Source organism: Ovis aries, chromosome 1 (genome assembly GCF_016772045.2).
Source record: "Ovis aries strain OAR_USU_Benz2616 breed Rambouillet chromosome 1, ARS-UI_Ramb_v3.0, whole genome shotgun sequence".
Classification (NCBI taxonomy): domain Eukaryota; kingdom Metazoa; phylum Chordata; class Mammalia; order Artiodactyla; family Bovidae; genus Ovis; species Ovis aries.
The window spans coordinates 131096855-131123828 of NC_056054.1; the positions used below are offsets into that span (position 1 = coordinate 131096855).

Below are 26974 nucleotides of genomic sequence, written 5' to 3' on the forward strand. Positions count from 1 at the left end.
GGACAGATGAGCCTGGTGGGCAGGCTACAGTCCATGGGGTCACAGAGAGTTGGACAGAACTGAAGCGATTTAGCAAGCATGCACACACACTCAAATGACAGTCAGCATGTGTGATAGCAAGGAAAGTTGCCGAAATAGCCTTTTTGATGTGACTTACATTATAAGAAAAGCATCGTGATGGGGCTCAACTTGGAAACATAAGCATTCATATGTGACCTTTATTACATTAAAACTTTTTCTTTACCTCGTGACTATGACCTGATAGCTTATAATTCTTGCTGTTTATGTTTCCCATGATACCAAAAGGCAGTTTCCTAAAATTTTTATATATGACACATTGGTAATAGTGATAACTATTACATTATTAGAGTTTTCTAATCAAACCGCTTTAGTCAAATAAAAAGAAAACTAACTTTATCATTGCCACCGAGCTATCACTAGATAATGCCTTAATTCTTGGTCACCACTCTTAGTGATTTCAAGGAAGTATTAGAGGGCTTCAGAAGTATAACGTGATGCTTACTTCAGCAGCAAATATACTAAAATTGGAACAATACAGAAAAGACTAACATGGCTCCTGCTTAAGTATGACATGCAAATTTGTAAAAGCTTCCATGTTTTCAATCCATCATATATGAGGCATCTAGAATAATAAATTTACAGAGATGACATAAAATGGTGGTTGTCAAGGCCTGAGGGGAGGAGGGAATAGGGGATTAATCTGTAATGAGTACAGAGTTTCAGTTTGGGAAGATAAAAATGTTCTAGAGATGGAGGGTGGTGATGATTGTGAATATACTTAATGCCACTGAAACCGCTTTTAACCACTTAAAATGGTTAAAATAGTAAGATTTGTGTTATATTTATTTTTCACAATAATAGTAGCTCTATGCACATTTATATCATTTGCCATTGTGAGTAGCAGAGGCATCTAAAAATTAATGCAAGGATGTTGGATCTTCAATAAGCATTCATTACGCTCTCCCCATATTCCAGATTATATGCACATCACCAGACATTTTGCACGTATAGGGCACAATCTTTCATACCTGAATAATTTAGAATCTGCCTGGGGAGACTTTGGATAAACCGAGTTGAAGGAGCGGCTTCTCTCATTAAGCTGAGGGATGTTGATCGCATGTCTCTTGGCATTAGGTAGCATCATCTGGCATTCCTTACTTCTTTCATCACTTATTGAAGATAATTAGAGGAGAAAGGAACCTAGTCTTCAACCAGTTCAGCTCCATCATTTCACTGGCTCAAAGAAATTATAATCTGCCCAAGGGCGTGTATCTGGTTAATAAGACTAGAGACAGAATCTATTCTGGTGTCTCTGTATCCAGTAGTATTGTTCTACCTCCTTGCTGAGGCCAAGTTAAACCAAACTGGATTTTGGAAGCTGTTTGTTCAGCTTTAGCACCTGTTCTTTGAAAATATAATGGGTTTAAGAAATGGCCCTCTTCTAGCATATGTTACTCAGTAATAAATGCTTCCCAAGCTCAAAGACTCAACACCCTTGGATACTTAAGTCAATGTGAATATGTTCATAAAGAATATTAGTGTCAGCCGCATTGTGCATTTTGTAGGATTTTTTTGTACATTTGTATTCTGCATTGGCTTAGAAATCATATGCGAACGCATGAAAACTGACAACAAATGTGCCTTCTTCTATATAATTGCCATTCGGTTACTCTGTGCAGAACAAGCGCACATTTCTCTGGAAACACAAGGTAATAATACTCAGCTAGGTCTTAACCATTTGTGAGGGATCTGACTTAGTGTTTAGCTCTGGGAATGTCAGTGGCTGGAGCCCTTCACGTCCTATACATCATTAAGTCATCTCCCAAGCCAGGGGAGAGAATTCATTTTCATGACTGCAAAGACACAGGTTATTTATTGCCACTCAAATATATATAGAAAAGAGAACAGAAGAGGAAAGAAAAAGAATTTGAAAGATTTTGCAGATTTTTTTCCTAAGTTTATATTGTTACTCTGGTATCTTTTTATGACTGGCTTTCCTTTATTTCTCTTTCTTTTCTGTTTTTTGAGACTCATTTGATCCTCACAATAAACTTGGACAAGTGAAGTAAATAGTTAACCCCTTTATTCATCTTCATGAGCCTCCAGGAAGGCTGACCTTTTGTACCCAGCCCTGGATATGTTTAAATATGCTGTTCCATCTGCCCAATCTTGGCCTTTTGAGATCTTTCTGAGCTTCCAAAACCCCAGCCCTCTTGTTACCTCTCCCTTAAAACTTTAATTAGCACAAAGCATCTGTCCACTGGTCATATTGTTTATATGTGTGTCCGCTGTTGCTTTGATGCGTGTGTGTGTGCATGCTCAATTGCTCAGTTGTGTCTGACTCTTTGAGACCCCATGGACTGTAGCCCGCCAGGCTCCACTGTCCATGGAATTCTCCAGGTAAGAACACTGGAGTGGGTAGCCATTCCCTTCTCCATGGGATCTTCCTGACCCAGGCATCAAACCCAGGTCTCCTACATTGGCAGGCAGTTCTTTACACTACACTACCTGAAAAGCCCACTTTGATGTGTACATGTCAACTAATTGCCATGTGCTAATTATAAGCTCTTTGAAGGGTGTGAATCAGATTTCTCTGCATTCATTTCTCTTGAAACAAATCACTGGGTACGAGGAGGTATTACAAATACTTGTCTTCAGTTGGAAAAATTGTGGCTCTTGGAAACCACAGCATCCCTTGGAAACTTACTCGAAATTCACATTCTCTGGTCCCACCACTGACCTCCCGATTCAGCAATGCTGGGCTGAGGAACTAGCAATGTGGCTTTTAACAAGCTGTCTAGGTGACTCTGATACATGCATAATTTTAAGAATTATCGATTTAGAATGTATTCAACTTATGAAAAATTAAGAAATAGGTGAGGATCTATTCTAGCCCACCTATAAGCCATTTAGATTTACCCATACTGTTATGTCCTAAATCCACATGATGAAAACTATATGTCATAAAAAGTGTTTATGGCATAAACCTAATTGAAAAAATATATTTGATTAATTCAACAACAGCTCCACTTCCCAGAAAAAGATACATAGTTGCTAAGACCTTCTCATAATCAGATACTAAAAGTCAAAACATAACTTTTTAAATTATCAAATTGATAATTTTTGAAATCTGCCATACCCTGTCATAGCCAGCTAAGTGAAAAGGAACTTCCTAAGCTTTTGATCAGTGGATGAATGTAACCTTCTTTTGGAACCAGTTGCCTCTCCTTAATTAAAATGTACTGCTAAGTCACTTCAGTCATGTTCGACTCCGTGCGACCCCCATCCCTGGGATTCTCCAGGCAAGAACACTGGAGTGGGTTGCCATTTCCTTCTCCAATGAGTGAAAGTGAAAAGTGAAAGTGAAGTCGCTCAGTCGTGTCTGACTCCTGGCGACCCCATGGACTGCAGCCTACCAGGCTCCTCTGTCCATGGGAATTTCCAGGAGAGAGTACTGGAGTGGGGTGCCATTGCATTCTCCAATTAAAATGTACAGTCTTCTCTAATTTGCCACTATTGTTGTTGCTCAGTCACTAAGTCGTGTCTTACTCATTGCCTTCCCTGTCCTTCACCGTCTCCCGGAGGAGTTTGCGCATGCTCGCCATATTCCTTCCTCCAGCCACACTGGCCCGCCTGTGGAAAGGGGAGGGACATTTCCACCATCGCTTGAAACCCCTCAGCACTAGTTTTATAAATAAGCATCACTGTCTTTAAAACAGTGGCTCTAGTGGTAAAGAACCCACCTGCCAATGCAGGAGACTTAAGAGATGTGGGTTCAATCCCTGTGTCGGGAACATACCCTGGAGGAAAGTCAAAAGTCTTAGTTGCTCAGTCATGTCCTACTCTTTGCAACCCCACAGACTGTAGCCCACCAGGCTCCTCTGTCCATGGAATTCTCCAGGTAAGAATACTGGAGTGGGTTGCCATTTACTTCTTCAGGGGATCTTCCCGACCCAGGGGTTGAGCCCGGGTCTCCTGCATTGCAGGCAGATTCTTAACTGTCTGAGCCACTGAGGAAGACCCACCCTGGAGGAGGGCGTGGCATCCCACTCCAGTATTCTTGCCTGGAGAATCCCCATGGACAGAGGCGCCTGGACAGCTACAGTCCGCAAGGTCACAAAGAGGCAGATACGACTGAAGCCACTTAACACAGCACACACACAGCCATTAAAGCAACTACGAAGGACAAATGACATGCAGTAGGTTCCCCTTCTCAAGAGTCCTCTTCACTTTATATTTCTCTCATTTTGGAGTTCAGTGTCCCTAAAACTGTAGGGAAATTGCCATACATGATGTCGGCTGGAAAATGTTTCAAGAAACTTAGGTGGAAATGGTTTAAGTTCCGAGTCTAAGTGAGCAGTGAACTATTAGGCCTTCTCTGTTTTTGCTTCCAAAATTTAATAGTCTCCTATAAGCCTAGAGCTCTCCATTTCTTTGTTATTCTGTAAAAAAGAAAGGAGATACTTCCTAATGCACTGTTGCTGGCCTCATCCTGTTTTTCTTAAGGTGGTTGTTGTCTGTCAAAACAAGTTCTTAGCAATTTTTTTTTTTTTAATACTGCGAATGAATTCTTGAAGCAGACCAACCACATTTAAGTGTTTTGAGGATAATAGTAATAATTATAGGAGTTACCCCCTCAGTTCCCTGGTGGCTCAGGTGGTAAAGAATCTGCCCATAGTGCAGGTCTCCTGGGTGAGGAAGATTCCCTAGAGGAGGGCATGGCAACCCACTCCAGTCTTACCTGGAGAATTTCGTAGACAGAGGAGCCTGGCAGGCTACAGTCCATGGGGGTCACAAAAAGTCAGACACAACTGAGCGGCTAACACTTATTGCTGAGAATCAATCTGAACATTTTCCAAACTGTTGTTGGCAATTGCAGTTATCATGAGGAAAACAGAAAAAGAAAAAAAAAAAGCTGTTTCAGGAAAAGTGGGAATAGATGGGGTCTGGGAAGAGTTCCTTTTTAATCCAGTATTCAGGCCCTGCCAGGAGATATTCCAAGTTTATAGGCTATTTATGGGCTAAGTGTCTACTTTATTTTTCTTGCTTTCCTTTTGTCCGAAAACCAGTTTCTCACCACTTCAGTGCTTTCTTTCCTTCTTGATGGAGAAGTTCTCTTATACCCGAGGTTCCTCCTTTTAGGTATGAGAAGAGAAATTAAGTTGCTTCAGTCGTGTCCAACTCTTTGCAACCCTATGGACTGTAGCCCCCCAGGCTCCTCTGTCCATGGGATTCTCCAGGCAAGAATACTGGAGTGGGTTGCCATGCCCTCCTCCAGGGGATCTTCCCGACCCAGGGATCAAAGCCCTGAGTCTTCTCTTGTGTCTCCTGCACTGGCAGGCAGATTCTTTACTACTAGCGCCACCTAGGAAGCCCCTTACCGCCCCAGGTGATTCTTAAATATTCAAAAGTTTAAAAATGCATGCTTATATGAAACAGCAAAAGTACAAGGAATTCTTAAAGGTTTAAATTATATTTACGTTGGTCTTGAACACAGAAGAATGGTGATTGTTATCATGGAAAATTAATATGTCCTGGTAAATTTACCATGTGGGTTTCTAGTGGTGCTTATTTCCAAAGCAGTGATTGTATAAAATATTAAAGTGAAGCATTATTAACCTTGAAGTTCAAATTCATTGAGAATTTGTTTAGGTGTGACAGGATTGATGGCTATGTTTTCTTTCTCCATGTTAAGACTTCTTATTAGCTGTGAAAAGGGATTGGGATAAATGGCTTATTAACTTTGATTAACTATATCTGAAAGACATGAACAAGCGTAGGGCAGGCTCCAGTCAGAAAATGCTGTCGCTTTCAATATTTCCCCCATTTCCTCTTTTATTTGCTCTTTCAGACACTGTGAATTTACTATTCTACCTACCAGAATCTTTTCTTCCCTCTTTAGATTTTTCACTTTCTATTATTGATACTGACGTTTTACTCAAAGAAGTTACTCATTTAGGCTCTTTTCAAATCTAAAGTGATACTATTTTAATAAGAGATGAAAGGGAAATTTGACATAATACACCTGGAGTTGTCAGCATTTTAAGTGACAAATAATAAAGTTTAATCTTGGAGGATTGTCAGAGAACCTAACACTAGCCCAGGAAGTGTGTCTTCTTAGAGAATTGGCAAAAAAATAACCAAGACAAGGAACACTGGGTACCAACTCCAGATGTGAGACCCAAGAGCATCTCGCTCTGTCAATCAACAGTGTATGTAATTTTTTGGATCACGAAAGTAGTAGTAAAAGTTAGTCGTCACTCAGTCGTGTCTGACTCTTGGCAACCCATGGACTGTAGCCCACCAGGCTTCTCTGTCCATGGGATTCTCCAGTCAAGAATACTGGAGTGGGTTGCCATTCCCTTCTCCAAGGGATCGTCCCATCCCAGGGATCAAACTCCGGTCTCCTGCATTGCAGGCAGATTCTTGACCATCTAAGCCACCAGGGAATGCAAATTATATTTTTGGCTTCTTAAAGAATCTCCTGTGGAGACTTGGCATAGAAATCATACACCATCTGTTTTTTTCTCCCAAAGTGAATAGATGGCATAACTGCAAATGTCTTAGACACAGAGGATATGGTCATTTGGGTTTTTCCCTTCACCTAGAGTGAAGTCCATGGGGTCACACAGAGTCGGACGCGACTGAAGTGACTTAGCAGCAGTAGCAGCAGCAGAGTGAAGGCAGGTAGTCAAGGAGAATACTTGAGAACTTCCTTGGCAAATGGCCAGAAAAAGTAAAGAAAATGAAAAGTCTCGAAGGTCACATATTCTCTCCAACCTTGGACTGCCTCACATTTGCCAGAGATCACATCCGTGTCATTTTTATGAGAGAGGCAGGACCTGAAATTCAGTGCGCATTCTTGGTGACCCACTGGCAATTTACCCTCCTTTTCTCATCTTTCAGCTATCACCTTTCTAAAAAAAAAAAAAAAAAACCAGAAGGAAGAAAGCAATAAAATCCCTTAGAGAAAGCTGTTCCGACCTTTGATCTTCCTTTGATCTGGGTATGACTAGGTGGGTGTCTGTCCCACTCAGGCTGCCATGATAAAATACTGTAGACTGGGTAGCTTAAACAACAGAGTTCTTTCGCACAGTTCTGGAGGCTAGCAGTCCAAGATCAAAGCCTTGGCAAGTTTGATTTCCCCTGAGGCCTCGCTTCTTAGTTTGCAGATGGATGCCTCCTCACTCTATGTGAGTGAGAGAGAGGTCTCTGGTTTCTCTTTCTCTCCCAGGCCTGTTCCCTGTCCCTGTTCCCTATGACCCCATTTTACCCTAATTCCCTCCTTAGAGCTCCTTTCTCCACATAGAGTCACATTAAGCGTGAGGGCTTTAACATATGAATTTGGGGGAAACGCAATCTAGTCCATAATGGTTAACTACATGGTGCTTTGGGATAGATCCAGTGTACCCCATGCTCAGTATGCCCCATCCATCATTTCTTTAGTGCATGTGGGTTCTTACATCCTCAAAAAATCGAAGGAAGCCATGAAAGAGTTCCTCTCCTACCCTAAGTCATTGCAACCAGTTTTCTCATCAGCAGTCTTCCACTGTCTCTGTGAACTTCAAATATAAAACTACTTGGGTGTATCAAAAGCCTACCCTTGACCTAGAAGGATTTGATGGAATTTTTACTATTTGGTTATTTGGCTGCATCAGGTCCTGGTTGTGGCACTCAGGATCCTTTTTTGTGGCTCGAGGGCTTCTCTCTAGCTGTGGCCTGCAGCTTTAGTTGCTTTGTGGCGTGTGGGATCTTAGTCCCAGACCAGGGATAAGAACCCATTGGACCGCCAAGGAAGTCCCTGATTTGATGGATTTTTAAATGTTGTTTCTTTTACAAATTTCTCCACGTGTGCCCAGTCGCTCAGTCGTGTCGGACTCTTTTGTGACCCCATGCACTATAGCTTGCAAGGCTCCTCTGTCCATAGGATTCTCCAGGCAAGAATACTGGAGTGGGTTGCCATTTCCTTCTCCAGGGTATCTTCCTGATCCAGGGATCAAACTCGTGTCTCCTGCGGCTCCTGCATTGCAGGTGGATTCTTTACCACTGAGCTACTGGGAAAGCCCCAGTATTCACTTACTGAGATAGTGTTACAGTTTCCTAGGACTGCCAAAACAAATGACCATAAACCGAATGGCCTAAAAACAACAGAAATATATTCTTTCACTGTTCCGGAAGCTAAGAGTCTGAAATGAAAGGGTTTACGGGGGCTTCCCTGGTGGCTCAGAGAATCCACCTGGCAATGCAGAAGACTCAGGTTCGATCCCCGATCCAAGAGGATCCCACATGCCGCGGAGCAACCAAGCCCATGTGCCGCAACTACCAAGCCTGCGCTCTGGAGCCTGGGAGCCACAAGTCCTGAGCCCACATGCCTCAACCACTGAAGCCTGGGTACTCTGGAGCCCATGGTCCGCAACAGGAGAAGCCAGCGCAGCAAGAAGTCTGCACACCGCAGCTGGAGACTAGCCCCCACTCGCCACAGCTAGAAAAAAAAGCCCTTGCAGCAATGAAAACCCAGCAGAGTCAAAAAATAATTAAATTCAAAAAAAATTTTTTAAGTGTCTCTGGGGCCATGTTCCCTCTGAAGGCCCTAGAGGAGTATCTGTTTTGTTCCTTTTCCCTGTTCTTACTGTTAGCAACCATCGCCAACAGACCTTCAGCTTGCAGATACACCACTCCAGCCTCTGCCAGTCCTCACACAGCATGTCCCCTTTGTCACTGTGTCTTCTCCATACGACCAAGAGCCCACCTGACTCCCATGGGGTCCTCTCCATGCCATATTGGATTGAGAGCCTTACTCCAGTATGATTGGATCTTTACTTGATTATGTCTGTGAAGATCCCATTTCCAGAAAAGACTGTATTCATAGGCACTGGATGTTAAACAATGTCACTATTATTTCGGGGGCAGGACATAATTCAACCCATTCCAGGCAGTTGCTTTTGTTGGTTTGTTTGAGGTGCATACTGTAAGGCATGCAGGATCTTCGTTCCCTGACCAGGGATTGAACCCAGGCCCGCTTGCAGTAGAAGCGTGGAGTCTTAACGACTTGACCGCCAGGGAAGTAAATCTCAGGCAGTTTTATCTTTAATTTCCTTTGACTTCCACAATTCCGAAACATTGTCCGAGTTTCTTTCTAAAACATGATCAAATTTAAGTCAAAGGACTGCATGCATGTTTTTGATGACCTCTTTTTTTTATTTATGACCTCTTCATTAAAAAATAATAATTTCCATATTTAATTAGTTCAAATTGTGAAAGATTTTAAAAATGCTTTGCATTTGCTTGAGGCTGATTAATGAGTAAATTTGTAAATTATGACTGTTTTAATTAGCCAGGGTTAATTAATGTTTACCATACTTAGAAGATGAAAAGACATGTATAAATACATGCACTGTAATGTGAGTCATTTTTTAATTTGTTGTTGAAACTTAAAGTTTATTCAAATAAAGACTGCTTACATCACAAATGCACACACAATAAGCTGTTGGAGACCTGTGGTAATTAGTGTCGAGGGCTTTAAATTTAGAGGTTAATTTCATTTTATTGAAGATGATCATGTTTTAATACTGCATATTCAGAGAAAGCTAGTTATATTTTTAGTTTGATTGTGTGAAAGGGAGAGAGAATAGAAATCTGAGACCAAACTGGTAACTCTTTATACAGTTTATCATAATTTAAGATGAAGTCTGTTTTTTGTTTTTTATTTCTGAGTTTTTTATTTCAGAGCAGGGTGGAGGAAAGAAAAAGGTTACCTGTGCTGAGATGAAACTATCACATTTAAGCAGCTTTTTTGAAGAAAAAACATTCTAGAATTCTATGTAAGTTTTCAGCAGGAAAAGCATCAGGGGCTTGGATGAGATCTGATGCCAAAATTGGAAAGTGTGGAGATTAGAAACATTTTGGAAGGAAAGACTAGGGCAAGATTTTCCTTAGTAGGCAGCAGGCAGCATTATCATGGAAGCAGTTGTCTCACGCATAGGATGGTTATCTGGGGTAATTTTCCAGCATGTTCAATGGAACACAGCTCTAGCTTACAGGTGACAAATGAGAGCTGGCCTCGGGGGTTACACCCCCATTTTACCCTTCATCATTGTCCAAAGGGAGAGCATATTCAAACCCCATATAGCAAAAGGGTTAGAGCTCCACTTTATTTTTATCTCCTACACAATTTTCTCATTCATTCTTTGCATAAGGTTGCTTTTTTTTTTTTTAATCATCTCATAGGTGCTCATCCTGAAATGATTTGACTTAAGAGCGGGGTGAGGGGAAAGACCTACAACTCTTTTTTATTTGGATGCAAAAGACTTTGCTCCTTAGTTCTTAACAGTAACCACCATCTGATGTTATTTTTAACCATGGCAAAGTTCTCTAAAGAATTTTCGCTAAGTATGTGATGCCACTTCACTACAGATGAGGCTGTTCATTATCTAGCAGAATTCAATACATGATAAATCCCTTTGGGGGAATCTGATGTGAACTTTTTTCCCAAAATACCTGGGGAAATGGGAAACCTCCCATTTTCTTTCCCGTGCTTCCCTGTGGGCTGTGGCAGCACTTACATGCTTTCTCCAGACCACAGTTCCAGGGGCTCCAACCCCCTGCACCGTGATATGGAATATCACAGACTCCACACACCTAAATAGAACCTGTCTTTCTGCCCCCAATCTGTGCTCTTCTGATGGACACAACTCAAGTCAAGAATGCAAAAATTAGCCAGCCGCCTGACAGCACCTCTTTCCTTTCCCGGTCACAATCCCCCCTCCACACCTCCCACCACCTGCTGAGTAACACTTCTTGTTCTTTGTATCACGTCCGTTGGGGTCTTTCTGGTTTTATCACTTGTGTACACTCTTGCCCACTATCTTCCCCATCTTTGAATGTCGACATGTTTTTCTAGGATTTTATAATCCCCAGGTTTCCCCTCTGTCCTTTTCTTTATAATTTACCTAAAAACAACTGCAGGCCACTCACTCAACGCATGGAATCCCCTTAGTCTGTATTTTGCTAACGGCATATTCTTCCTGCAAGCTAGCATATTCCTTTGCCCTGTGTATATCCCACAAATTCCAAGTCCTTGGCTCCTGTCTAAGCTGCTTCCGTTTTCATCTCCCTTGTGTTTCAGGAACCAGAAGAGTCCCCACAGGCAGAGGCATCCCATCCTCTGTACCTTGGGCCATGGACTTGTGTCCACTAGAACTGTAGTCGCTCTTCCTTAGCAAACCTGTAATATCACCATCCCAGCCCCAAAGTCCCAGTTTGTTTCTTTCTTGCTCTGTCCACACGCCTTACCATAGCATTTGTACAGGAATTACTTTTCTGCCCATCTTTTCTCTGGTGCCTTGAGCTTTGAGTAATAAGAAACTGCCTTAATTATTTCCTACACTGGCCTGGAAGATGGTAGGATTGCTGAACAGCTGAATGCATGAATAGATAAATTAATGAGCTCATTAATTAATAATAAAATGATTTTAATTTTCTTGGCTCCAGATTAATTTTTGTAAAGTGAGTCCTTTCAGCTGCTCTTCATCTGCTCTATTAATACTTCCCTGAAGACAGTCACTTTCCACCCATCTCCAAGCTTCAGATGCCAAGCACTTTCCATCACCAGGCTTGGTTCCCCTGCATTGTAAGAGGATCCCAAAGTCCTCTAATGCAGGAGATAAAGGAGCATTGCTGTCCTAAAAATGTTCCCTGCAGAACGAGTTTTCTGTTAAAACACAGATAGGCCAGTGTGCAGAAGAGCATAGAGGCTTGGTGTGTTTTTTTTTAATCTGTATAAATAAACCTTTCAAAATAGCTACTATGTCCACAAACATGATACCTTGTCTACAGGAATAGGAGCATCCTCCACTATGATTTGTACTGGTCTTATCCACACTTGCCCGTGCTTCTTATCCTAATCAGCATAAATCATAGGCTCTTTAGAAGTGAAGTCACCTATGGAGGAATGTTGAAAATGTTACTTTCTACCATGAGCTAGCCAGCCTTGCTAACCAGTCCTTCACATCCTTCAAAATACAGGCATACCTAAGGGATATCGTGGGCTCAGTTCCAAACCACCAGAATAAAGTGAATATTTCCATCAAGTGAGTCGTGTGAATTTTGGGGTTTCTGGAGTGCACGTCAAAAGTTACTTTATGCTTGCTATAGTCTATTGTATGCAATAGCACTATGTCTAAAAATGCAACATACTTACTCTGCCTAGAAAATACCTTCTTGCTTAAAATGGTAACCATCATCTGAGCCTTATCAAGTTATAATCTTTTTGCAATGCTATTGTCAAAGATCACAGATCACCATCCAAATATAATTCTTGGATTATATCTAAGAATATCCGAGAAATTTTCAAAAACTTTGAAATATTGTGACAATTGCTGAAATGTGATCCAGAGACAAAAAGTGACCAAATACTATTGGGAAAATGGAACTGAAAGACTTGCTCATTGACACAGGGTTGCCACAAACCTTCAATCTGTTTTAAAAAAAAAAAAAAAAAAAAGCAGTATCTGTGAAGTGCAATAAACCAAGGTGTGCCTGTTTACAGTTCAGTCAATTAAGCGTCTATCAGATATGAATCAAGTAGCATGCACTGTCTTTACTGCATAGCAGAGAATGACTGCTGGCTGTTGAGAAGGGCGCTGCTGCCCTTTCCTTTGGATTCCTTTCATCCCCATAGGATGCCTCTTACCCAGGGAAGAAGGATTCCTCTCACAAGTTTGGGAGAGGGTGCAGATCAGACCAGGCTTCCCTGGTGGCACAGACGGTAAAGAATCTGCCTTCAATGAGGAAGACCCAGGTTCAATCCCCGAGTGGGGAAGATCCCCTGGAGAGGGAAATAGCAACCCATTCCAGTATTCTTGCCTGGAGAATCCCATGGACAAAGGAGCCTGGAGGGCTACAGTCCATGGGGTCACAAAAAGCCAGACACAACTAAAGCCACTTAGCATGCAGGCACGCAGACGAGACAGGACCACAGGTACGGTGCGTAAGTTGGGTAGGACACAGCAGTAGGGGCTTCATTCAGACCCCCTCCTTTGTCATGTGTAGCTGGGGGTACAAGGTGGAGCTGAAATCCAATCTACACGCAGCGTGACAAGCCTTGTGCCCTTGTGACTCAGTCCCCAAAGAAAGCATCCCGTGGGCTGGTAAGGGCCTGGCCTTTCTCAGGAGTAAAGGTGATGTTTTCTTCTCCAGCTGCTTGCTCTTAGTTGGTTCAGAACTGAGGTGGAGAAAATGGGACGTGATGGGTGGGTGGCCTGAACACCCCAGCACCCGCAGTGAAGGCTTCAGGGAAATATGTCCTCAGACTGTATGCAGCTGCCAGAATGACTGTGCATTTATAAAAAATGTATTCACGGGCAGTTAAACTGTCACTTGAGTACTTTGTAAAAATAATCTTCCTCCCCCTTTCTTGTGCCCACTAAAAGCTAAGCAATTTTTTTTTAAAGGAAATGTGATACTGATCCAGATAGAGCAAACCTCAGGTTTTATTTCATGTTTCCAATTTACTGTATAGCTGAGGACTTCGGAGTAAAAACAAACAATAAAGTGGACCCACTGCAGAACAACCTTCCAGAGAACTGAGAAATACATACTGTGGAATGGAACTGGAGAGAAATTGGTTTCTTGTGATTTTATCTCTTTACGTCTTCAAATCTGATAACTCCAATTCTAGGTGCCTTCTTCCCTATTCCTGAAAAATTCAGTCTCCTTGACCACAGTCATAAAAATTAAATAATGAAGCGATGATGGAATGAGATGAAATAGCTGATTCCCTAAAGAGTAAAAAACTATTTTTAAAATTGCTCTTGATGGGATGGCAGGTGAATTATTGTTTCTTTTATTTTCTCTATTTCTTGCACTGAATTTGACTCTAGCTAATTACTACTAAACTACATTTTTATGTAAAGAGGAAGCACAGGGAAGTTCTACCTTATGCTGGAGGAGGTTTGAAGAGAAAAATTCTATATAATTGTGGGGACTTCCCTGGCAATCCAGTGTTTAAGACTCCACACTCCTCATTTAGGGGCCCAGGTTCGATCCCTGGTCAGGGAACTAGATCTCACATGCTGCAACTAAAGACCCAGTGCAGCCGAATAAATAAATAAAATTTTGAAAGAAAGAAATCCCATATAATCATCATTACTTTGAAACTCCTTGAGCTTAGCCATAAAAGCATACATCTCTCAACTAGCCCAGGACAGCCAGTTTTTCCCCTAGCATGTGAAGAGATAGCTATTTGCTGTGTTGAAGACCACAAGAAATAATTAACTTTTGTGTAAGGGATGCAGGCATAAAAATCACATTTATTTTTATCTTAGTTTGTAGAAGACATATAGCCTGGATCTGCTTACATTAATGAACATACATGTATTTTCACTATATATATATATATACACATATACATATATATATATTATATATATACACATATACATATATACTTTTTTTTTTAAGAATTTATTTTTGGCTGCATTGGGTCTCATTGCTATGCACGAACTTTCCCTGGTTGTGGTGAGAGGGGGCTTCTCTCTACTTGCAGTGCATGGGCTTCTCATTGTGGTGGCCTTGCTTGTTGCAGACCACGGGCTTTAGGGCACTTGGGCTTCAGCAGTCATGGGACACAGGCCCAGTTGCCCCTCAGCGTGTGAGATCTTCAGGACCAGGGATCAAAACGGTGTCCCCAGCATTGCAAGGCAGATCGCTAACCACTGGACCATCACTGTATGTATATATATATATATATATATAATCACTGGACCATCAGTGTATATTCCTTCACTATATATTAACCAGAAGAAAGCATCCACATATATGCAGGCTAAAGCTGGCACTAGAGTTTTAGTGCCACAGTACTGAAGGTTTATATATATTTATTTATTTGGTTGTAGTACTTGGGACCTTCAGTCTTCATTGCAGCATGCCAGGTCTTTAGTTGTGGCATGTGAACACTTAGTTGCAGCATGTGGGATTAGTTCCCTGGCCAGGGATCAAACCCAGGCCTCCTGCATTTTAAGTCTTAGCCACTGGACCACCAGGGAAGTCCCTGAACTTTATATAATAATGTACTTCCAGACTTAAAGAATAGTTCTGAAAACATTGCATAAAAATTTCTTTTTTTAAAACTAACTTGCAATAAAGATGGGAAAGGAGAGCTTCCCTAGTGGCTCAGTGGTAAAGAATCTGCCTGTCAGTGCAGGAGATGCAGGTTCAATCCCTGGTCCGGGAAGATCCCACACGCTGTGGAGCAACTAAATCCGTGCACCACAACTAATGACCCTGTGCTCTAGAGTCTGTGTTCTGCAACAAGAGAAGCCACCACAATAAGTCCATGCAACAAGGAAGACCCAGCACAGCCAAAAATAAATTTAAAAATTCTTAAAGCTGGGAAAAAATAAAAAGCTAGTAATTTTGTACCTTTAAAAAAAAAAGTAAGTAATTAACTTGCAGATATCTTGGCCCTTTACACCTAAATTTTTCACAACAGGTTATTTCCTCAAAGCAAGGACATTTCTTTATATATGCGAGTCACAGCCTCAACACAGCATACTGCGAGATTCTTCCTGTGATAGGTAAACTTGGTTTTTAGGCTACATTTTAGAATATTTTTTCCCCGAAGGATTGCTTAGGCTCCCAACTACCCAGCCAGGCGGGACCAAGACTCCTAATGTAGTCGGAAATACAATCAGGACGTTGGCACAAGTTCCACAAGTAAACATAAAAAGGAACTCTTCACTCTGTGTTTAGAAACCGGGGAACCTGATTGACATCAGAAATCTCTTGATTTCTGATGGCCGTGGGTAAATTCTAAGTTCTTTGATCTATGTTGTTCAAAAGTCAAAAGGAAATTTCTCTTGACAGGGGACTTCTGTATCCTCCATCTTAAGCGAAACAAATGATACTTCAGGAAAATACCACTTGCAATAAGGAATGTTCTCACATATGACTTGCAGCTATGTCTGTATCTCCCTGAGGATACTTTGTTGCCATAAGTGGACAAAGCATGCTCCATGTAAAATCCGCGTCCAAGAAACCACTAAAGAAAAATAAACCCTGATTCAGACAGTAGAGTCTGAATTTTGAGACCGTGAGAGATTTTTTGGGATTAATAGTGTAGCTAAAAATAAGAGGACTGACCCAGTTTGCTGGGAGGTCAAAATGAAAACTAGATTTGTGGAACAGTATCGCTTTGTGATAATATACCTCATTTTTTCCTCTTGTTGGAACATATGGCACCACTGACTTTAAATAGCTCAAGATCTAAAGCGGTCTAAATTATCTTAAATCTGACTCAGAATCAGTGAAACCTGATGATTGTTCATGTAGCACTCATATTTAGGCCGGTCTATCAGAGAAGAGGAAATCTAAAAATGTGGGAGGTGGAGGAGAGGAGAAACTGCTGTTGAGGGTAGACCATCACAGCAGAAGTGACAGGTAAGGTCTCACCTAGAGAAGGGAGCAGGCCTCCCCGGTGGCTCAGTGGTAAAGAATCTGCCTGCCGTGCAGGAGACGCAGGAGAGGAGGGTTCGATCCCTGGATGGGGAAGCTCCCCTGGAGGAGGGCACGGCAACCCACTCCAGTATTCTTGCCTGGAAAGTCCCCATGGACAGAGGAGCCTGGCGGGCTATAGGCCATGGGGTCATGAAGAGTCGGACACAACTGAGCGACTAAACACCACCACAGGGGGAGCTAAGATCCTTGCAGCAACAAAGCCCACGTGACGCAACTAGAGACCCAGCGCAGCCAAAGAGGTAAATACAAATAATGTTTTTAAAAGATAACAAAAAAAGATGTTATAGCCTGACACAGTTGCACACGCGCCGCACGGTGATCTTAACCTCCCAGCCTTGGCAAGCAATCACCTGAACACCACCAGGGTTCTCCCCCAGATCAGCATTTTAGACATATTGTGCTCCATTGAACTACAGGGCAGTCCATGCTTAGAGGTAATTTCGGTCTTAGGGGAGAACGCAGAAAGGAAGGATGTCCTTTGGTTTTTAGGTACATTCTTTTTCTCAGCATCTGAATAACAATAACCTGTTTCCTGAACACTTTCCTGCTCTGGCTCCTATGTAATTTCCTGCCTGACAAACAGTCTGGCAAAAAAAAAAAAAAAGTCGGGGGGAGAAATTCATAGTCTTTCCTGCAGATTTCTGGTTCAGAAAAATTTTATCGTGATGGTAGCTTGAAGGCCATAGGGTGGGTTGGGTTTATGAACTGCCTTGGAGGTGTGTTGGCAGCCAGGTTTCTTCTGCGACATGGTTTCTGGGCCATACTCACCTTTGACACCTTGTTTTGTTTTGAGGCCTGTCTTCTGTGAAGGGGATGCTGAGGCCATTGTGCAGTGATGCCTTTGTATGGATATACCTCATAGCAGTGGTCAGACTGTAATGTGCTTAAGACTGGCCTGGGATTAGATGTACCGTGCTGAGTGAAATAAGTCAGATAAAGACAAACTATATGATGTTACTTATGTGCGGAATTTAGAAAATGCAACAAACTAGTGAGTATAACCAAAAAAAAAGAAAAAGCAGACTTCAAAATAAGGAGAACAAACTAGTGGTTACCATGGGGAGAGGGAAGAAGGAAGGGGCAACATAGGAGTAGGGGAGTAAAAGGTACATACTATTAGGTATAAAATAAGCTACAAGAATACACTATTCATCACAGGGAATATGGCCAGTATTTTATAGTAGCTGTAAATGGAGTATACCCTTTAAAAATCAGGAATCACTATATTGTACATTATATGCTAAAGCTGAAACTCCAATACTTTAGCCACCTCATGCGAAGAGTTGACTCATTGGAAAAGACTCTGATGCTGGGAGGGATTGGGGGCAGGAGGAGAAGGGGATGACAGAGGATGAGATGGCTGGATGGCATCACCGACTTGATGCACGTGAGTTTGGATAAACTCCGGGAGCTGGTGATGGACAGGGAGGCCTGGTGTGCTACAATTCATGGGGTTGCAAAGAGTCAGACACGACTGAGTGACTGAACTAAACACTATGGTGGAAAAAAGTGAAGGCAAAAGAAGGGGGCAGCAGAGGATGAGATGGTTAGATAGCATCAGGGACTCAATGGACATGAATTTGAGCAAACTCCAGGAGATAGCAAAGGACCAGGGAGCCTGGCATGCTGCGGTCCATGGGATCACAAAGTGTCAGACATGACTTAGCGGCTGAGCAACAACATATTATACATCTGTAACTTATATAATATTGAAGATGGACTATACTTCACAGTTTTTTAAAAAAATTGCCTGGGGACCATGTTAAATGTGTAGATTCTGTTTCCCTAGCTCAGGCTGGAACCTGAGATTATGATTTCAACAAGCTCTTGGGGGATGCCCACATAGCAAGATAAGGGGATTCAAAGTGAAGAAACTACGAAGACCATCCATCCAACTCCCCCTAATTTTATAGATAAGGAACGCAAAGCTTAGGGAGTTTCAGAGACCATGGTCATGTTGAAAGTAAAAGTGAAGTCGCTTAGTCGTGTCCAACTCTTTGTGACCCCATGGGCTGTAGCCTACCAGGCTTCTCTGTCCATGGGATTTTCCAGGTAAGAATGCTGGAGTGGGTTGCCACTGCCTTTTCCAGGGGATCTTTCCCAACCCAGAGATCGAACCCAGGTCTCTCTCATTTCAGGCAGGTGCTTTACTGTCTAAGCCACCAGGGAAGCCCGGTCACGTTAAGTACAATATAGTGAACAGCATGGTAGTTATATGCTAAGCCATGAATCAGACGTGCATGGACTGTGATTGGAAAATTAAATCTGATCTCATAGTCTTGGTGTGGGCAAAATGCCTAGCACAGATGACAGCAGATTTATAGTAGAGCTTCTCAATAGGGAAAAAATTACATCCCTTTTATAAATATGCCTGCTGCATCTGTGGCAGTTGCAAAGGGTGGGGTTGAGGGTAAATGCATTGTTCAGAGGTGTAGTCCTCAGTGCTTTCAGATACATAAGTAATTATTTATTAAAATGTAAGAAATGATCAGGTGAGACTCTCCTGTTAGACAAGGTTGAAAAGAAATTTCCATTTGGAGGAGAGGCTGCAGATAAATGTGTCTATTTCCACCAGAACCAGAAAATAGGTGGGAAATGCTAACAATGATGCAGGTTCAATTCTATATGAAAGAAAACCCAGCAAGCCTAGGCATGTTCACCAGTCTCCAAATCTGACCTTTACTAGCCATGTTTCACAGGGGAAAAGACAAGAGCTGGACCTCCTCTGTATAACGGAGGTTTCCTCCCTGCCCCAAATGTGTTCAAAGGATGGAAAAGGTAGTTCAGTAATTACACCTGAAGCTTGTAGAAGAACTGACTTAATGTTTATAAAGTTCATTTTCATGAAACCTTAAATGTGGCGGTAAAACTTTAGGAGGAGTTAGGCAAGTGGGTTAATCATTAAAAGGAGTGCATTAGATGAATTACCGAGGATTCATCTCTTTCCTTTTCAGAAGTCCTTTTGTTGTAGCCACATGTTCCAGGAAACACACTCACTCAGAAGGACAATGCAGATATTGGAGTGCAGTTGAGTACACCGGCAGGCCCAAGGCAGAGTCTCCTCTTAGCCAAGGACCCCGACCAGTTTTTGTGAAAACCTTATGTACCCTAAATGTATAAGGGTCCCTAAAACTAATCTGAACAAAGGAAAAAGAAAGATACAATCAAAGTTAACCGTGATCATATGCCTTAAGCCTAGGTAGTTAACAGTGGACGATTATCAATAGGCCTATGGTCATACCCCAATAAGCATAATAGAATGTATGATTCTGTTTGGTTGCACAGATAATTAGGGTATTAATTAGGGTATTTTTTAAGGCAATGGAGATCCCTGGGGCTCTTCCTCCCAGGGGCCTGGTTTTCTAGTTGGTATGTCATCTCCATAGATACTGGGCATGTAGCTCAAAGTCCACAATCCGGCCCAAGATGGAGTCCTGCTTTCAAGACAGAGCTTGTTCTATTTCCTCCATCACTTTTATGAGGCCACATCTCTCCAAATAAGTTCTCATGGAAGTCTACTGCTTCTCCCAGAACAAAATATGTTAGTCATTTGAAGATGAAATCAGTCAGGGATCTCTTTTGATGTTGCTTTTTAAACAAATACATATTTTAAATATTTTTAATGACAGCTATGTGGTGAGATGTTTTGTTTTTCTTATTTGCTGGAAGTATGCCTGATATGGGCTTCCCAGGTGGCACTGGTGGTAAAGAACCCACTTGCCAATTCAGAAGGCATAAGAGATGGGGACTGGATCCCTGAGTCAGGAAGATCCTCTGGAGGAGGGCATGACAGCCCACTCCAATATCCATGCCTGGAGAATCCCATGGACAGAACAGCCTGGCGGGCTACAGTCCATAGGGTCACAAAGACTAGCACAGAACTGAAGTGGCTTAACACGCACGCACACACATGCCTGATACATATCCTCAAAGCATTTTTGACAGGGCAGCATACAGTGGGTTTGATTGCGTGTTGAATATTTGAAATTAAACTTCTTTTTGTTGTTTAAACTGTAGGTTAAATATTACCATCACTGAATTTAGTTAAATATTTCCATTTTTAACTACAAGACTTATAAGCTCGATCGGGTATTACAGAAGATATTTGACTACAGAGGTAACTGCTGTAATTTTGGGCAGTAACAATTAGCTTTTACAAAAATAAAGTCTTGAGGGAAATGTGCCTAGTCTTTTAGTTTAATTTAGCAGTTGGCAAATGTAGATGCTTAAAAGCTTTGAAATCCCAATATATGCCATCAAAGTGCTGTAATAAAATAATAAATTAATTCAGATAAAAAGATTATCCATCAGGGCCACCAACATAGTAGAAGTGTGGTTTCTGTGTGATCAGTCTGACCATAAAATTCAAAGATAAAGTTTCACTCAGACTGAACAATAAGATAATTGCATTTAGTTCTGGATGTTTTTTTATCATAGGAGGAATTGTTTGGTACGAATTGTGTTAACAGTTGGTAAAAACCTGAGCCCTTAATAATGTCAAGAAGTAGGTGGCTGTCTTAGACATTTTATGATCACAGAATTGAATCCTACTCCCACTAACGGTAATCCATCATTTCCACCCTCTTTTCTTCTTGTAAACACCACGCTGAGTTCATTGTTCCAAGTGAGATGACCAGAGGGGGCTGTTTCTAAATCTCCTGTATCACATTGAGATAGAAAAGTGGATTTCTACTTTGGTACCAAAAATGTCTTTCACGTCTAAGTGCTTTTCACTCTACTGAAAATGTAATGTTTCTTGAATATTTCATTCTTTCATTTTCTGAAAATGAATATAATAAACCAGGAAAATTAACCACCACGGGGCTCTCTACATTTTAGCGGCCATTTGGAGGAAATTTCCTGCCAATGGTATTAGAGATAAAAGAGAAATGAGGGAACACCATGATTTGCTGCAATCTGAAATGCTGTGCGTGTTTTATGAAGCACAGATGTAAGATTTACCACCGTGACAGCGCCCTTGTTGTTATTGTCACTCAGTCATGTCCAACCTCCTTGTGACCCTGTGGACAGTAGCCCGCTGGGCTCCTCTGTCCATGAGATTCTCCAGGCAAGAATACTGGAATGAGTTACCATGCCCTCCTCCAGGGGATCTCCCAACCCAGGGATCGAACCTAATGCTCCTGCATTGGCAGGTGGGTTCTTTACACTCTGATAGTATGTTTTGAAAGGAGAAGCAGCAGAGGAGAAAGACAGGATGTTTGGGTTGATAGCCCGTGAGGAATGTTGGCAGGCAGGGCTGTGTACCCCATAGAAGAGAAGGCTGGCACAGAGCTTCATGTCTGCAAGGCCACAACCAGCAGGGCTAGGGGCTTGTTGCTTTGCTGCCTCAGAACACATATTGTGCAGCCCCTGGGAGCATTTGAGGAAGACAGATTGTTTTCAAGGCAAAACAATGAGAACTGTTCAGGAGTGGAGCAAGCAGGCAGCCTGTTACTTACGCTTTTCTTGTTCTTACACATGTTCATGGAAAGACCAGAAACTCACTAGATATCTGTCCTTCAGCTTAAAAGAAACTATACCTGACTTACTGAGGCCAGTGCACTGCAAACACCCCACCGAAGCATCCTCTCCATTCCTCTGCGATCCCTGTCGACTAGGAGAATCTACCTGTGTCTGGAGGGAAGGACTATTCCAGGTCTCTCACTGGGGGAAGTGGTGCACCAGGTCAGAGCATCCACCTTGGTCTAAGCCATCCTCCCAGGGCTCAAATCTTACCTTGGGCATTGTTAGCTATGATTCTGTATAAGTGGCTTATCTACCGTGTGCCTCAGTTTTCCTGTCTATAGGATGGAGGTGATAACAGTACCCACATCGTAAATAAAATCGTGCCTTGCAGTCGTGCCTAGCAGACAGGAAGCGGTAGCCGCTGCCGCTGTTTCTGTTGTAACTGTTGCTGTTACCCAAGATGTGGCTTTTGTTTGGTTTAGATGAGCTGCTGCAGAAAGAGCAAAACTACTCGGACGATGTCTTGGCCAACATAATCAGCGAGCCGAGGATCAGCTACGGCAATGATGCTCTCATGCCGTCTTTGACCGAAACCAAAACCACCGTGGAGCTTCTTCCCGTGAATGGCGAGTTCAGCCTGGACGATCTCCAGCCCTGGCATCCTTTTGGGGTTGACTCTGTGCCCGCCAACACAGAAAATGAAGGTAAGAAGCCCAAGAGGGAACAACAACCGTCTCCTACATATGTAATCTCTCTCACGTTCCTAAAGGGTGAATTTCTATATGAATTGTTTTAAATGCTTTCTCACTGAGAGGTGTTTTGTTGGTTCTGGAATGAAAGCACAGCACTCAGTTAGTGTCCTTGAGACAGTGGCCACAAATGCCCACCTTCAAAGAAAACAGGTGATAGAATTACGGAAATCGCAGTTCATTCAGTGAACAGAGAAATTTCGATGGGGCCTGTATAAATGGAGGTTTGAAAGGGACCCAAAAGGTCCTTGTCAGTTATTTATTTTAGTGCATTAAATTTCAGATTGCATCAAATGTGAAAGGCAAAGATAGAGAAACACTCAGATCATGAAATATAATTTTGCTTAAGAGTTAACACAGTTTGAGGTTTAGAAAGTTAAATACAAAGCATTTGTCAAAATTAAGAAGCACATTAATCTAAATGTTACTTCCTTTGATAATTCAAAGAAGCAAGATTTTTCCCTGTCAATAAACTGGCACAATGGATTATATATATACTCTTTCACAGGGATTTCTTAGCAAAACTTTTCAAATAGTATCTATTGGGCAGAGAGAATTTTTTAGTTCTTATTCCATTACATGTTTCAGAAGTGTGAAATTTCAAACAGGGGAACACCTTGATTTTGAGATACTAATAGTTTGTTTTTCAAGAACACAGGATTTTATCTGTGATTCTTCTTTGTTAAAGTAACGACTTTTGATGGCAATATTTGTAATATGAATATTTGTAGTATGGATACCTCAAAATACAGTCAGTCGCTCCTCCAACTAAATATAAATCCAGTTTTAGACCTTAAGTGCACTGGAGAAACTTTTTTTAAGAACCATTGCAAAAAATCTTTAATATAGACTGCTCTCATAAGAGGGGTAATCACCACAAATTTGTTTTATTCATTTGGAAAAAGGTACCTTTTGATAATATCAGATATAAACAGCAGTGTTATTTATAATGTAAAAGTAGTTAAGACTACCATTTATAAAAACAATTCTAACATGGAAAAAATATAAGGAGATTTAGTATCAAAGAGCTGGGTGACTTATGAAATTGTATTATTACTAGAATGCTACTTGTGTCATTTTTTTAAAGATAAATACATTTTGGTCATTTAAAATCCTCATCACTCAATCTCAAATGAGAATTGTTTGCAAAAAATGTCCAATCTCATTTTGTAAATAGAACACACGCAAGACTTCCTCTTTTCTTTTAAGAAAGATAATGGGTTAATTGACAGAAAAATAGGTAACATGTATGAGGTTTCACAAACTTTAGTAGCAAATTATAGTCCTTTATGCCCTTTTTATACCAGTGTTAAATGTGTAGTTTGTCATTTATGTCCAGGTTTTAGCTTTTTTCAGAAAAACTTAAATACCAGTGTGCTTCTAAAATTATAAAGAAATTGCCTATCAATTGCTTATAATTTAAGACCTTTCACATATCTTTAAGTATATATTTTCCATACATGAAATGTTCCCATTTAATATTTTCAGTTATATATTGATTTTGGAAAAGTAGGATAAAACATACTTTAGAGTTTACCTAAATCATTTTTATGAACACACACACAAGTAATAGAGACTATAAATTGTAATTTATTTATGGGTAAAGTTTATGGGAAGAGATTTAGAAAGCTAACAACAGAAGCTGAATTAGCAGCAAAGTGAAATGAATTCACAGATATTAGCGTTGATGTTTGTTGTAATATTCGGTATATCCTTTAAAAATGTGAACCATGCAAAGCTTAATGAAGATAAAGATACTGTAGCCCTGTTTATGTTAACTCTTCAAATTTAGTGAAGACAAAGAAGTGCAGTGCATAGTTCCACACAGCACAATAGAGAATAGCAAAAAGTTATAATAATCCCTGAAGGTGTTGCCTTCTCTGAATTTCAAAATTTCCCTTTCTCTATCAAGTATTAAGAGCTTAAGTGCTTCATATGTGAATATCGGCCTACATGTTTCCTTGGTTGTCTTTAATGAAGGAAACTGAACTTTGCATTTATTATATTAATAGCATAAATAATACCAACAGTTAAATAAATCTGCCTTCATATGCCCTAAGTATTTTATCTTGACCCTGCTGCTAAGTCGCTTCAGTGTGTCCGACTCTGTGCGACCCCATAGACGGCAGCCCGCCAGGCTCCCCCGTCCCTGGGATTCTCCAGGCAAGAACACTGGAGTGGGTTGCCATTTCCTTCTCCAATGCATGAAAGTGAAAAGTTAAAATGAAGTTGCTCAGTCATGTCCAACTCTTCACGACCCCATGGACTGCAGTCCACCAGGCTCCTCCATCCATGGGATTTTCCAGGCAGGAGTACTGGAGTGGGGTGCCTTTGCCTTCTCCGATCTTGACCCTATATGTATTCATATACGTATACATGATCACGGTTAAAAATTACATACATTCTATTTAAACATGCTTCTTATGTTAAACTTTGTAAATAGTAACCAAACTGATTTTGTTTAGAAAAAAAAGCAGGGGGTGGGGAGGAGAAATAGTGACTGTTCCTGTTATATAGAAATAGCGAAAAGAATCATTTCATTTCAGTAGAGCGGCTTTCTGAAATCAAGCCCCTGGTGCCACGGTCAGCATTCTCATTGTCATCCTGTTCTTCTGCCCCTTAACACTTCTCCCAAATCAAGCAAGAAACAATTAAGTGTTGTTCCAAGTTAGAAAGCATACTGTGATTTTTTTTTCCCCCCTCCTTCTCTTGCAAATTAATCCAAAGAAGGAACACTGGACTTATATCCTGGCTTTCCCCCAGAGTGATCTATTTGGATCGCTGATCCAAAAGGTCAGGGTCAAGTACAAAATGGTTTGGCAATATCGAAGAACAGCAATGGACTAAATACATACCTCAGGACACTTGAGTGTTGCCAAGATTGATACCCAGTTGGACAAAGTCTGTGATTGAGTGCCTCTGGAGATCTGACTGGGAAATAGATTGCCTCAGTTCAGTTCAGTTCAGTCGCTCATTCGTGTCTTTGCAACCCCATGAATTGCAGCATGCCAGGCCTCCCTGTCCATCACCAACTCCCGGATTCACTCGAACTCATGTCCATTGAGTCGGTGCCATCCAGCCATCTCATCCTCTGTCATCCCCTCCTCCTCCTCCCCCCAATCCCTCCCAGCATCAGAGTCTTTCCCAATGAGTCAACTCTTCTCATGAGGTGGCCAAAGTACTGGAGTTTCAGCTTTAGCATCATTCCTTCCAAAGAACACCCAGGACTGATCTCCTTCAGAATGGACTGGTTGGATCTCCTTGCAGTCCAAGGGACTCCCAAGAGTCTTCTCCAACACCACAGTTCAAAAGCATCAATTCTTCAGTGCTCAGCTTTCTTCACAGTCCAACTCTCACATCCATACATGACTACTGGGAAAACCATAGCCTTGACTAGACGGACCTTTGTTGGCTTCATTAAAAGAGCTAATGTTCTTATTAAATAAGGAAGTTATTGAATAACAGCCAACTCTTGCAGAAGAATATTAGAGGCAATAATAGTTAAGATCTCAGAGTTTGAGTTCTGTTTTTCACCATCATCAGACCAACCCTCCTTTTCTAAATGTTAAAAAGTCTTCTTAATGAATCTTAAAATGAGCTGACAGTGTTTAGGGGGTTAGTCAATATAATGGACGTCAAAGTAAATGTTTCAATAAGTGTTCAGGCTTGACTACCAGTGGAAAACATAGCAGTCTGCCCCCTTATGGATGTAACAAATATAGACGCAGACTGATACAGAGGTCCTGAATTGAAGTTTTTCTTCATATTATCCATTGGTGGGCTCTGGGAAGATCCAGATTACAGTAAGAACTGTGCAAAAATGATTTGTATTTACACGTAAAGCTGAGTTAGGTTCTGGGCTCACATAATCATCAATACATAAATGTCCAGGGCTTCCCTGGTGGCTCAAATGGTCAAGAATCTGCCCTCAGTGTGGGAGACCCTGGTTTGACCCCTGGGTCAGAAAGATTCCCTGGAGAAGGGAATGGCAACTCACTGCAGTATTCTTATATTCTTGTCTGGAGAAATCCATGGACAGAGGAGCGGGTGGGCTACAGTCCATGGGGTCACAAGGAGTCGCACATGACTGAGCAACTCACATGAACAACCACAAAAAGTGCAGCAGGAATTTAGGAAGCTGTGTCGGATGCAGGACAATGTTTATTTGTATGAGTTTGCCCTGTGCATTCCGTCTAGCGTCCCAGGTCCCCAGCTATTAAATG

General features: G+C 41.5%; 1 protein-coding gene and 1 non-coding gene across 7 annotated transcripts in view; both read left to right on the forward strand.

The window, feature by feature from the left end:
* The window catches only part of APP (amyloid beta precursor protein), a 312615-nt gene that overhangs the window by 257978 nt on the left and 27663 nt on the right, over positions 1–26974 (forward strand). For all 6 annotated transcript variants that reach the window (XM_004002800.5, XM_004002804.5, XM_004002801.5 and 3 more), the window contains one exon: positions 22485–22706. In XM_004002800.5, the coding sequence (XP_004002849.1) occupies positions 22485–22706 (222 nt within the window). The remainder of the gene's footprint in view (positions 1–22484; positions 22707–26974) is intronic.
* Positions 520–622, forward strand: LOC114111167 (U6 spliceosomal RNA). The gene has a single exon (XR_003587267.1). It is a non-coding gene; the product is annotated as a U6 spliceosomal RNA (small nuclear RNA).